Consider the following 13,216-nt stretch of genomic DNA (forward strand, 5'->3'; position numbering starts at 1 on the left):
TCTCCACTTCCTCAAGTTGGCATAATCATAGCAAAGTGACTCACAGTGTTGAGAGAATACAAATAATGATTAAGAAAGCATTTGGAAATATATGTCATTTAAAAACTGTGAACGTCTGCTTGCAAATGGCCCTAGGACCCTTCTTTACCATTCCTGACATGTTCTCACTCGAGCCCTTTCATGTCTAATGCGATGTCCTTGTTCCTCAATTTTCACCTCTGGCCCTTGGTTTCCCATGGCTGCATTTGGAACTTAATTATCCAAATTTTAGGTTCCTCTTGTGGTCTCTGGTTTTCCAGTATCTCTTCCTCTCAGTTCCTTAGGTTGTCTCTTCTAGGGACCTTTTACTTCCATTCTTGCCCAGAGAAATGCAAAGCTCACTCAGAAACTGTGTATCAGTATCAACATCCAGGCTGAACCAGTCCCAGGCATCCCTTGGAAAAGAAGTTCAAATGTGTTCTCATCTTGTGACTGAAGTCCCTGCCTTCAGTTCTCCCTTCCAGTTCACTCTCAATCCAACATAAATTATGTTGCATAATATTTTTAAAAGATTATGCAATCTTTCAAAAATACAAATTGTACCCTTCATCCTCTCAGTAAAATTACGCAGTGCTTCCTCGTAACCTTTGGAATAAAGTCTAAATTTCTTGATCTCAAAGCCTAGTCTGGGTTCTTAAGACACCAAGTTATCAGGGACCACGGGCTCAATTAAATAGTGATATGCATTTCTCCCCACTTAGATTGCATGGTAAAAAGAATATTACACTGGATATTTTAATCTGTTTTGGAACTTCTCAGAGAAATACAACTATTATTATATAAATCACTAGTTGGTGTTTTTTTTTTTTGTGGGGAAAGAGTGGAAAACGGAATTGGGTAAATGCTTGTTAATGCTACGTATATATCAGTACTTGGATTAACAAGCCATTTGAAGGATCAGTACTTTACAAATCTTATACGAATTGATTTAAAATCTTGAGTTATACATATCTAGATTGCATCTAGTCTTTAATCAATTGGACACTTACAAATAATGGATAAACGATTTGTTGTCATACGGGTTTGAGCTCTGCTTTTCATGCAGTGAGGATAACATTTTTATTTTAACACTTATGCAATTGATTGTAAACTTTGGAGTGATATAATTTAAATGTATCTAAACAGTCCATTAGCCGTGTCAGTGCCTACCCTCTTGCCAAGCTGTAGCTTTATGCTAAGCTGCTGTGTACTGTATTACATAATCCCTGCATTCATTTCCTCTACCTATTTAGCTTGAATACATACAAGGTGACTGCATCGTCTCTTCAACCTCCTAATCAGTGTAAACACCAAGTATAGAAAACAGGTTTGGGGCAGTATTACATTTTTCTAGTGGAGGGTTTGGAGAATTGGATGGGCTTAGAAATGTGTGTTTGTTACTATTTGGTTTTGCACCTTTTAGTTACGTTCACAGTTAACCTAGGATGGTTTTCAAGGTGATAAGAAAGTGCTAGAGCCTTAGCTACTGGAAGGAAATTAAGACAGATTGAGATCTTAGGAGAAAAATGTCAATTGTGAGAGTATACAAAGGAACAATTTCTTCAGGTTTCTCACCCCTTCTCCTTCCAAGTCCCTTATTTGCTCTTGTAAAGACTAGGTCATGCACTGCCAATGCCTCTCCTCCCATAACAATAAGGAGAAAAGTATCTCATGAATTAAAAATGACATGATTTTGCTTATCTAGAATGTGATTCAGAGAAGAGCTTTCAGTTGCCTGTTGTTTATTGACATGTGGAGATGATAGCCAGCAGCTGGGGTGCTGTGCTTTTGGTAGCCTTCTCTGGCCCAGGGAAGAGGTGAACCAGGAAAACTCAGCATTGAGTGGAGAGATGGAGAGGGTTGTGAACTGTTGCAGCACTTTTCATTAGATGCTTTCAAAGGAAGGCACTGGGCTACATAGAATCTTCCTTGGTGTATTTGCATGGATATTACCATAAATATGCATGAGATTTACATACACTTTTTTTTGTACATTGGTTTTATTCCTTGTTTATTGCTTGTGATATTCTCTTCTCTGTCCTGATGTTATTTTTTTCTATGGCCTTCCACATAAAACAAGTTCTTTTGTTTCAAACACAGCCAGATTTCAGGGGCGAAAGGGACGCATTTCTTTTGGTGAGCAAATGTAATACACATAGGGTAGGGGGAATAGGTTTCTGGCTCAATTCATCCCAGGTTTGGGATGGTTTGTAAGTCAATGCTTGGTTCCAGGGAATTTTTTATGGGCTTTGACAAGTAGAGTAGGAGCATGTGGTCTATCCAGAGTGATGGGCAAAAGGAAAGGTAACTGATATTTAGAGAAGAGTCCAGGGCGCTAGGAGTCCAGAATAGACAAACTGTGTGGTCCTGGGCAACTCACTCATTCCTAGTCATAAGTTTCTTCCTTAATAAAATAAGGGCATTAAATCAGGCAATCTGCAAAATTCCTTATAGCTTTAAAATTTATTATTTTGACAGACTCCTTGCTCTAATTATATGAAAAATATTAAGCACCATGTAGCACATTGAATAATATCCCGGTGCCTTGCTGTTCTGTGTCAAGCCTTCCCTCTGTGAAGGGTACTCGATGATTAATTTAAGCTTGTTGTTAGAGGCCCTCTTTTCCTTGCTCATTTATCTCAGTTCAGTGGGTGCACAAGGTGTAACTTAAATGTTTGCAGAAGACACCCATTAATTGGCCACGTGTGGTGCCAAGGACAGGTGTAGTAGTTGGCTCTGTGCACATTTGCGTCTGTAGGAAAAGAGCTTTGGGGTAATAACTGCATTTGATTTGCCATCTTCTCCTTTAGATCTGGGTCAGCTCCAGGTCTACTGAACAAGGGCTTGTCCAGTTGCATTTAACAAAGGCATTTATTTAGATGAGAGGAGAGATCATGACAATAGACAGGGCACTAGGGTTTGGATAGATCTATTTCAAACACACAGTGTCAAATTTCTGCTCTATGATTTTTTTTTTCTATTCTGCTTTTTCTCCCCAAATCTCCCCAGTACACAATTGTATATTTTAGTTGTGGGTCCTTCTAGTTGTGATACTGCTCTATGATTTTATTTTTTGGCTATTTTTGGAAAATTGTATCAGGCATGCATTATGTGCTGAGTGGTACTTGCTACTTACATATGTGTAAGCAACACAGTGGTCATTTATGAGTGGACAGGTCTCTTTTGCTTATACCAGTGTGTGTGCAAACAGAAATATGCAGGTACACAGACATCATTGAGACCCCCTGGAACATACAGAACAAACTTAATGTCTTCTTTAACTCTCAAGAATATGAAGTTGAGGTTCATGTTTTAATGATGACTTGATGCTACGATTAATCCAATAGTGTGTAGTGGGTGGTCATTTCTCCACATTGTAAGGGTGACTCCTTATAGCTCGTACCTCGTGATGAGAAAATATTTATTTTATTTTACTCAAGTGACTTACTAAGAGCTATGATGGTTGATAAAGATCTGAGTTGAGGTGAAATTGGCTTTGGTTAATAGGCTGGCATGTAGTTCTGGAAGGGAAAATAGAATTCCCTCCTTTTATAGGCCCCAGTCTTTAAAGGGGAACTGAATATCTAAACTTGCATTGTTGCCTATTCCTTTCATTAATAAGGTGATTTTGAGCAGCCCTGATATGAAATAGGCCACTCTAAGTGAGGCTGCCTGGAGGGAGGACAAATGAAAGTCCACATGCTGTGAGTTGAAATTATAAGGCAAATCAACAAATGATTAAATAAAATATGTTTTATCATCTTACTTTGACAAACATAGCTTTGTAACTACCTGATAAGCTAGGTTCAAATTTGGAATTTTTGGATTTCTCAGAGTCCTGCCTTGGGAAATGGTAGCACAGGGAGAACCAGCCCCTCTGGTCCTCTGCCTGTGACCTATTCCCCTTCTCTCCCCACCTCTGGCTCCAGCCTGTATCACAAGAGGTCTGGTATAAAGGTGCTTAGATCCCTGAGCCAACGTGGCCAAGCTCCATCGAAACCCCTGCAAACAGTGCCACATGGCTGGCCCTCAGACATCAAGGTATGCACACTGGCAGCACAGTTTGCCTTCAGAAAGAAGGATCCAGAGAAGAGATTGCACAAGCCCTGGAAACAGACTTGAGGCTCTTTGGGTAGGAAATTACAGATCCTGAGTATCCAGAATATGATCTTGAAAGAGAATATGGGCTCCAGTGGAATGCCGTCTTGGCTCTACGGACCCCTAGTCCTGTGAAGAGAGATGTCCCATAGGATGGTCCGATCAGGGCCATCTAAAGCAGGAGACCCTCAGAGCTGAGGTCCCTTTGAGTCTAAAGGAGGTATTGCTATCTTGTCAAAGCATCTCACCAAAATTCATTCTGTTACCTTTTCCTCACTTGCTTGATCACCTTCTCAGGTCCAGCCTCCTATTTAATAACCCAGTCACATTCCATTGGGCTCAGGACTCTACCATGGAAACCAAAGTCAGCTGGGTTATTGATGGATGGAAATCAGAGCCAGATCTCTCAGGGCAATTGATTTTTATTTATTGGTCAATAAAAGGTACCTAGAGCTAAAGAACCTTTGTTGGAACAGTTAATTATCTATTCTAAACCAGCTCTTCTACGAGCATTTAAAAACCATCATTGAAGCAAAAGCAATGTAAGCTTCCCTTTACCATTTTGCGTGAAATTTCTCTTTAGGTTTTTCTCTGAGAAATTTGAAGGAAAGGCTGCCTTCTCCTGCACCCTGGTGTTGGTCTTCTACGCTTGTGTGGATACATAGTTTCTCTGTGGTTGGCGTCTCTGCTAGTTTCCCTGATACTGCTTATAGGCCTTGTGGAAGAGTTGGAGGGAGTGTTGTGCTGGTATCAGTCCACTGGCAGGGACAGTGCCCTTGGGGCATGTTCTCTGGTATTTGCATAGATCTGACTCATGCTAGTCAAGCGTTGACTGCTTTCCTCTTCCCTTTTCCTACAGCTCGAGAGGAGAATGTGGCCACTTTCCGAGGCTCAGAGTACCTGTGTTATGACCTGTCTCAGAACCCAATCCAGAGCAGCAGTGATGAAATCACCCTCTCCTTTAAGACCTGGCAGCGGAATGGGCTCATCCTGCACACTGGCAAGTCGGCTGACTATGTCAACCTGGCTCTGAAGGATGGTGCGGTCTCCTTGGTCATTAACCTGGGGTCTGGGGCCTTTGAGGCCATTGTGGAGCCAGTGAATGGAAAATTCAATGACAACGCCTGGCACGATGTCAAAGTGACACGCAACCTCCGGCAGGTAATGGCTGAGGGGAGAGAGTGCCTGGAGGCTCATTCTAGGTAGCTGGGGAGGAAGTTTGTGAAGCAGGTGATGGGTGCGGTAGAGACCAGTAAAGATACGGGTTTGGTTTTGTCAAAGTCTAACTTTCTCCCAGTCTTCGCAATTTCACACGGAAAATTATTAAAATATGTTTCTCTTCATACTTCAATTCTCCATTTGTGCTTGTTATTTAAGAAAAAAGTTCAGTTGTATAGATAATAAAAGTTATAAGTACTTTCATTCCTTTTATTCTGCTTTCCTTTTTATCATTTTCTTATTTACATTTGAATCTTGTATTATTGTTAAATTCAATTAGGGCCAGTGTTTTGTTTCTGCAGCGTGGTAGATTTTCCTCAATCTTTGAATATGTGTTTTCCTTTTTAATTAAGTTAGCCATTGCCAGGATAGTATAATTTTAATTCCTTCCAGAAAAAGTCTTTCTTTTTCTCTTCCTTTTAATTTACCACCCTCTCCCACTTTTATTTTGTCGGTTGTTATGTTAACCTCTAGGCTTGGGATGAATTAGTTGGAATCTTTCTGAATTCCTCTGTTTCTCTGTTCCTTGGTGCGGCGGTCCTATTTTATTGCCCTTGTCTCTCCCTCCGAGACTCTTCAGTTGACTGGGAGACCTGGCAAGTGGAAGGACTCAAATAAAAAAGTCAACTTTGGAGCAGCCTTTCCTGGTTCTGTCCGTGCTTGAGAACCTCCCATCGCTTGCCGATTCTAAGCAGGCAACTCCGTCAGGTGACAACACTCTCAGGAAGCCTTAGCCAAGTGAAGTTGTTTTCAATTTCATAACTAATAGTAATAACAATAATATTTTACTGGCCCACATCAAAAAAGAAAAGCATTTCCTGTAAAAGACAAGGTCTTGCTGAGATTGCCTTTTCCAGGTTGCTGTTTTCACTTGGTGTTTCTACTTGTGAATTTGTCATTAAACCAAATTGGACAGGATTCATCTTCAGTAATCAGAAAACATTAGGCAAATTTCTCATCGAATTTTCTTCTTCAGTGTGATTGATTTAATGCCTTTGAATGTAAATGTGAAAGCATAAGATCTCACAGGTGTTTGCGTATGTTTTCTGTTTGATAAAAATGTAACTTCTTAATAATTCTAAATATATGGAGAAGTCTCAAACGCTTGGAAACACACAATATTCGAAACACCCATTTCCACACTTAAGTAGGCTGAGGAAGCTACCTGGTGGGAGATTCTGTTCTATCTGTGGTGAAGTTGCTAAGTAACACAGGACTTAAGAGTCCCCAGTCATCTTTATACACATGGATTGGACATTTTTGAACCACTGTTCTATGTTTTTCCTCCAAGGACAAAGAATCACCCTATTGCTGATGTTTTCTTTCATGGTCCCTCATCTATACTTACTTGGAAGAGACCTTCCCAACTGTCAAGAGAGACCAAATCAAATTTCCACTTGCTAAAATATAAGGGCTTAATATGTTTGAGTTGCAGAGACTAAGCCAAAAAGTGAAATATGACCTTTTGCCAGTTTTGATTGGCAGGTACACAATAACACCCTCTAGGCTTGGGTCAGTGGAGAGGAGAATTTTCATATACTGGGGAGCAGAATCAGGGTATGGTTCTTACCAACCAACCTGTTTCTCTAACTCTCTCCCACCTCATACACTTCTTTGCCATTCTAGAGTGATTCCAATTAACCGGAGAAAGGCTTACTTTCATTTCTACTAAAAACACTTTTTAAAAATAGAATTGGGCCCCAATTCAGTCCTATAAACTGAAAGGGGAATAAACCAAACTATAATGCAAATATTGGTTGTGCTGTTTTAGTCAGAGCAAGCAGAGGCAAGTGACCCTGGAGGGTTTTTCTTCTGAATTCTAACCCAAGCCCTCTCTGTGCCCTTGGACGAGCTATTTTGCCTTTCTGCACCACAGTTTCCATTTGTGAGGTGGTGATTACAATCCTCCCCAGCCATGTGTGATGGCTAAATATGCAAAGCACCTTATGTTCCAGAAGGATTATGAGCTCATCCATGGTCTGGGTGCTAGACTCACTGTGACATGCACACATTTTATAGGCCAAGTATTCTGTCATGAAGGTGACCGTGTCTGTCCGTCACCAAGGATGCAGCTAAGTAGAGCTCTCAGGTCTAGACAAGGCTACAGAGGTTCTAGGGCACTGGGACATTTCTTAGCAGAAGGAGCATGAGTCTCATAGAGAAAGTGCACCTAAAATTGGACCTCACTGAAATCCTGACTGAAGTTTGCATCCAAATGTAATTTATTGAAGGACAGGGAAATCTCAGAAAAGCACAGTTGATTTTGCAAAGCAATCCTTTCAGCACTGAATCATCTAAGATTATTATTTTGCCCATTAAAAATATATTTGTAACATCTTTTTGAGTTTCCTAGGCTACATCGGTAGGTATGGGAAGTCCTTGTTTATTTCAATTTAAATCACAAATCCCTTCATAAACATTTGAGATGTTTATGGTCGCTTCGTCTATTTTTTGGGTAAGATTGACAGGCTTCTGTGGCAAAAATTCATCTGAGGAAAGCTTACTTGGAGTTTCCTGGAATATTCCTTACCAAATGGAGCAGAATTTCCCCGATTTCCTCATTCTTGGTCATTTACTCATGGTTCTGCCTTTGAGCCAAGTTGGGCCAAGGCCAGATACTTCACTCGGGGTTCTGATTAAAGGAAGGAATGTGGACTATCTGTTCAAGATTATTACTGGGATGAGGGACAGATGTAGTGAGGTATTTGTGTGGGGTTTTGTTTGTTGTTGTTGTTTATTTTGGTCCCTGACCTTGCCTGAGTCCAGGGTCATGGCTACCATGTTGTAGGGCTTTGCTAAACATGTTTAACCTGCCAGTCTTCTCTGCTGTCCATACAAGAAATTGCTTAAAAGCTTGGAAAGCTTTCATAATGAGAAATAGGGGCAGAGCAATTCAAACAGAAAGCATTCTGGCAAAGTAAACAAAATAATAATTTCATTGAATAATAAAGAAGACTCCACTATTTTGATGCATTCTAATGACACAGTTATTCTGAACTGAGAGGAAAGGAAAGATGAGAATGTTTCCCTCCTGCCACACAAATCCACACAAAGTCAAGGGGGCCATGGGTCTTTAAATTACCTATGGAAACCCAGATAAGCAAATGATGTGGCCTTCCTCTGCCAGATGTGACCTGTAAAATGTTTTAAGTTCTTTTCATTCTAGGAGAGAGTCATGATCATCTGTGCATGTAGTCAGAGTCAGACGTGAAAAAAAACTCCCCAGCCTATTGATATTTCAGCTCTGTCTGTTTATCTACATGTAGAATGATAAACTTTGGGGTCTTTTTTTTTTAGGGCAGGTAGAATGCGTATGTGCTGGGGGGTGGGGAGGGCCGGGGCAGTGCTCATTCAGAAGAGCCTTTGGAAAGTAAGTATGATGCTAATTCTAATGGGATGAGGTCTGGTCTGAGCGGTGTTTGGAAGAAGTGGGGAGTTAAAATGACAAGGTGGCCTGCAGCTCCCTTCCTAGCTGAGCCTGGAGTGCCAAGGTTTTCCATAGAGTCCTGGTCTCATTGTCTTCCCCTACTCTCTTTTTCTGTGTCGGGTACCTTTTTTTTGAAAAACTAACACAAGATCATTCATGCAATGTGTCATTTTACTAACCGACTAATGTACTAACACCCTAACGACTCATCTTTGTTTTTAGTTTTTTTAATTAACAATCGTTCTGTTCACAATTTTTAATTTCCTTTCTTCCCCCTTTTCCGCAAAGCACTCAGGCATCGGACACGCTATGGTAAACAAACTACATTGTCTGGTAGATATCATTCTTATTGTCTCTTTTTTTGGGTTTGCCGTGTGTTGCCCTCCTTTTCCTCCCCAAACCCCCTTTTATCCTCTTTAGACTTGCTTCTTCTTCTTTAAAATTTTTTTGTTGAATTAAATGCAAGCCTTTCTTTTTCTTTAAAAAAAAAGGGAAAGGGATGCACCTGTCCTGGAAATGATATTTGGACAAGTTTGGTTGGGATGGTTTCCTTTTCTCCAGTTTGTAATTTTTTTCTAAAAAATAATTTTCTAAAGAAATATTCTTCATTTAGCTAAATTTACTTTGTTTTATTTTCTTCTTTTACAACTTCCAACTTACAGACCAGGGACAACAGGATATCTATTGAGGAATTTCTTCTCTCTGTGTCTTCCTATCCCTCACTCTTCCTCCTTTCTTTTCTCTCCTCCCCACTCCTTAATCCCTTTATTCTTTCCCTTTTGAGTGGCCACGGCTGCCACAGGTGATCTGGGGAGGAAAGTACTCTACTTCCTATATTCTTCCTCTCCTTTCTTTCACCTTCCTCCCCACCGTGGCCAAAGGGAGCTCCGCCACTTGTGTTCTCCATACAACCTCTGCATGGCATGTTCCCGTCTTGTGGATTTCCCCATTGGCATCGGAATCTGTTCCCTCATTTTCCTCCTCATTACTAACAACCTGCCAATCATTAACTCAATTCCACTTTCTTCTCTCTTTTTTTTGTATCCACTCCTCTTCATTGTCCTCTCATCATTCATATTTTGGGGTTGGGTTTGGACTTTTTCTTTTCTTTTTTTTCAGTGAGGGAGGTGGCAGGCAGGGGAAAAACACCCCTTAGTTTTGAGTGGTTTTTTTGTTTCACTTCCATCTTGTTTTTCAGTTTGTTCAGTGCATGTAAGTGTGAAGTGGATTTTGATTCTTTCTGTTGGTTCCATTTCCGTTGGTCCTCACCCTTTCCCACTTCCCTACCCTTTTCTTCTGCCTTCTCTCTTGGCTCCAGATAATTTTCGCATGGGTGTGTCTGTGTATGGTGTGTGCATGCTTTGAGGCTCCATCTTTTCTCTCCTTTCATGGATGTTGGGTGTACGGGTGCTATTTCCTCCCTGTGGGCATTATTATTATTTTGGTTATTATGCCTCATCATTCCTTTCTTTTTGTTAGAGTTGCCTTTTTGGTTTGGGTCATTTCTTCTCTTGGTGGTGGTAATGGCAGTGAAGGGAGGGCAGGGGTTGGTGTCCCAGGGTCGTGTATGGCATGTATCATTCATGACACATCAAATTCGAGACCCTTCTCCTTCCCTCCCTGAATGCATGTGACATTGTTAGCGTGGTGTGAGCCTAAAAGAAACAAATAAAAAAGAAAAGAAAAAAGAAAAAAAAAACACCAACAACCAAAGACCAACCCCTAATAAACCTCATCGTCAAATGTCTCCTTTGCTGTTTTTCATTGCCACCATAAATAACAATCATTAACAAAAATAAATGATCATTTTTCCAATGAACTGAGACAAGTGATGTTGTCTGAGGATAGTTCCATTTTCTAGCCTGACTAACAAAGAGTGCAATGGGTAGAGCAAGTTGCTCAGCTTGGCAATTCCAACAAACTCTCCCAGGAGTCTGCAGGGGAATGCTGGAGGCTTGGGCCACAGGAAAGACAGACTAGAATATGGAACTTGGCTGCACCTACCAAAATCAAACCAAATTAGAAAGAATACCTCACCAAAATCGTTACAAACGTGACACCACAGGTAGGGGAAGCCACTGGATTTTAATAGGACTATAAGGTCATTGTTGGGATTTTTTTGTCCCTATGTCCCTCCACCAGGTGACAATCTCTGTGGATGGCATCCTTACCACGACGGGCTACACTCAGGAGGACTACACCATGCTGGGCTCAGACGACTTCTTCTACGTGGGAGGAAGCCCGAGTACCGCTGACTTGCCAGGCTCACCTGTCAGCAACAACTTCATGGGCTGTCTTAAAGAGGTAAAGTTCATACACTCCATTTAATACACTGACTGTCTATGAACAAATGAAATTTCCAGTTCAATGACTGCATTTTTCCTCTGATCCATTCCGTTAGGCCACAGGTTGTAGCAGAAAAGACTTTGGACTTGCAAGTAGAGTTCTAGGTTTGGGGTCCGTGTTAAGCTGGTTGCTTGACCTTGGGTTTGCCGCTTAAGTGCTCTGTGGTTCTGTTTTCTCATCTTACTAGTGGGGAACCTTATCCCATAGGTAGCTATGCTTTATAAATTAAGTGAAATAACACAAATGAAAGGACTTTGAAATCACAAGGAACTAGTGGTGTGTAAAGTTTGATTTTGTGCTTTTGACTTGGCAAGTAGGGAAACTCCAGCTAAAAGTGGTTCAAACTGTGGTTGTATGTCTTGTCTAAGGCATGTGTATTATTTTACCTTAGCCAAGCTTGGTGCTCCCAAGAGTCTCATTATTTAAGATGAAGGAAAATTCTCAGAATGTAACATTAAGGCCTAGAAGACTAGTGTTTCCTTTTTTTGTTTTTTGTTTTTTTCCTGAAAGCTAGCAACTATGAGAAAGCAGTGGGGCTTTGCCATTAGTCATTTATTACTATTGTAGCTGATGTGTTGAGACCTCTGTCTGAGAGCAAAGGAGCTTCAGTCAAGTGTAAGTTCAATCTCTAAGGTCAATTGTTGAAGCAAAAAGAATCAGACTTGATTTGGTAGAATCCTTTTAGAACACTGTGTCATCAGAGTGGTACACTGCACTTCTTTGTTTAATCTAAGCTAAGCTTGATTGCCTAAGATATCTATACCATTTCCCTGGGGAAATTCTTTGAAAAGCTAACAGTGTCCTTTCTTGTAGATAAAGATCTCATGTGACATCTTATGAGCCTCCTCTCAGGGCATATGTTATTCTTATTATGGCTATTTGAAATTTGTTGAACATCAGTTATATATAAGATAGCATTGTACATTCATTCATTCATACCACTCAACTGTGAGCCATGTCACGACAGGATTTTCATCTGTTATACCTGGCATATAGTAGATACATAATAAGTATTTATTGAATGGATACATTTATCAAATAATCATTGGATACCTATTTTTGTGCTGTAACTAAACTCTTGGCTCTTTACAAGCCATAGTCTCCATGCTTGAAGACTTTATAATCTAGCAAAGAAGATGAAATCTGTAAGTGAACAATTACAGCTTAGGACACGATGTGTCCAGTGCCACAGATTAAATGCTCTCATTGAGTAGAGGAAACAAATAGATTTAAAGTGGGAGTCAGTTTTGGAGAAGAATTGATATTCGAGCTGGGCCTTGCTACAATAAACCATGTGTGAACCGAGAGGAAGGGGTAGGAAGGAGACATGACAAAGGAAGGAAAAATCCAATTACAGCCTTGTATTGTTCTTGGTCTGAGGACAAATTACAGAAGAGAACCCAAAGAGCGTTTTCCTCTTTCTGCTGGACGTTCCCTAGGCTTCTGCTGGCTACAGGGACTCCACTGGTCATTCCTGATGAGATTGCAGTAGACACAGAGCACTTCTTCCCTGGGATTTACTCCCATTTGGATAGAATAAAAGTGTAAACTACTCCGTGTCTAATGAACCCTGAAAGGCTCTTAAACACGGTTAAGTAACACTGCATTGGGCTTGCACTTTCATCAGAAATAGATAGGAACATTCTGTTACCGTGTATGTGGCTCAGGCAGAAATGAGGCATTGATTGCTGTGGAAAGCTCATCCATTTTGCAGTGAAACAGCCCTGAGCACAGAGTTTCTCTTGGACAGGATCTGGGAGTGGCCTCTAGAACCAGTCTTCCCCTTTACACAATTATATTGAACCATGTCTCAATGATGTATTTTGAGACAAAGGAGCAATTCCCCAACTGCAAATCTATCAATGAAGAAGGACGCCCCTGAATATTTTGAAGCAAGCCTCATAAAAACATGAAGATCTCTCTATAACTTTATCCGTGCAGAGCCTAAAGTAAATAAAATCTACACAAACACACACATACACACACATATTCACACTCTTACACTGCGCAGGTAGAGAGCAGACAGCTTCAAAAGTCAGTGAAAAGTGTCACTTAATAGCTTAAAAATTAAAGGCCATTCAGAAAAATAGTGTCAATAACTGAAATACC

At 40.6% G+C, this 13,216-nt stretch overlaps 1 protein-coding gene across 1 annotated transcript in view; it reads left to right on the plus strand.

Annotated features, from left to right (window-relative positions):
• Nucleotides 1–13,216, plus strand: part of NRXN3 (neurexin 3) — a 1,439,365-nt gene that overhangs the window by 362,121 nt on the left and 1,064,028 nt on the right. Inside the window, exons 5-6 of the mRNA XM_046647541.1 lie at nt 4,976–5,277; nt 10,904–11,065. Coding sequence (XP_046503497.1) covers nt 4,976–5,277; nt 10,904–11,065 — 464 coding nt within the window. The remainder of the gene's footprint in view (nt 1–4,975; nt 5,278–10,903; nt 11,066–13,216) is intronic.

Source organism: Equus quagga, chromosome 20, assembly GCF_021613505.1.
Source record: "Equus quagga isolate Etosha38 chromosome 20, UCLA_HA_Equagga_1.0, whole genome shotgun sequence".
Classification (NCBI taxonomy): Eukaryota; Metazoa; Chordata; class Mammalia; order Perissodactyla; family Equidae; genus Equus; species Equus quagga.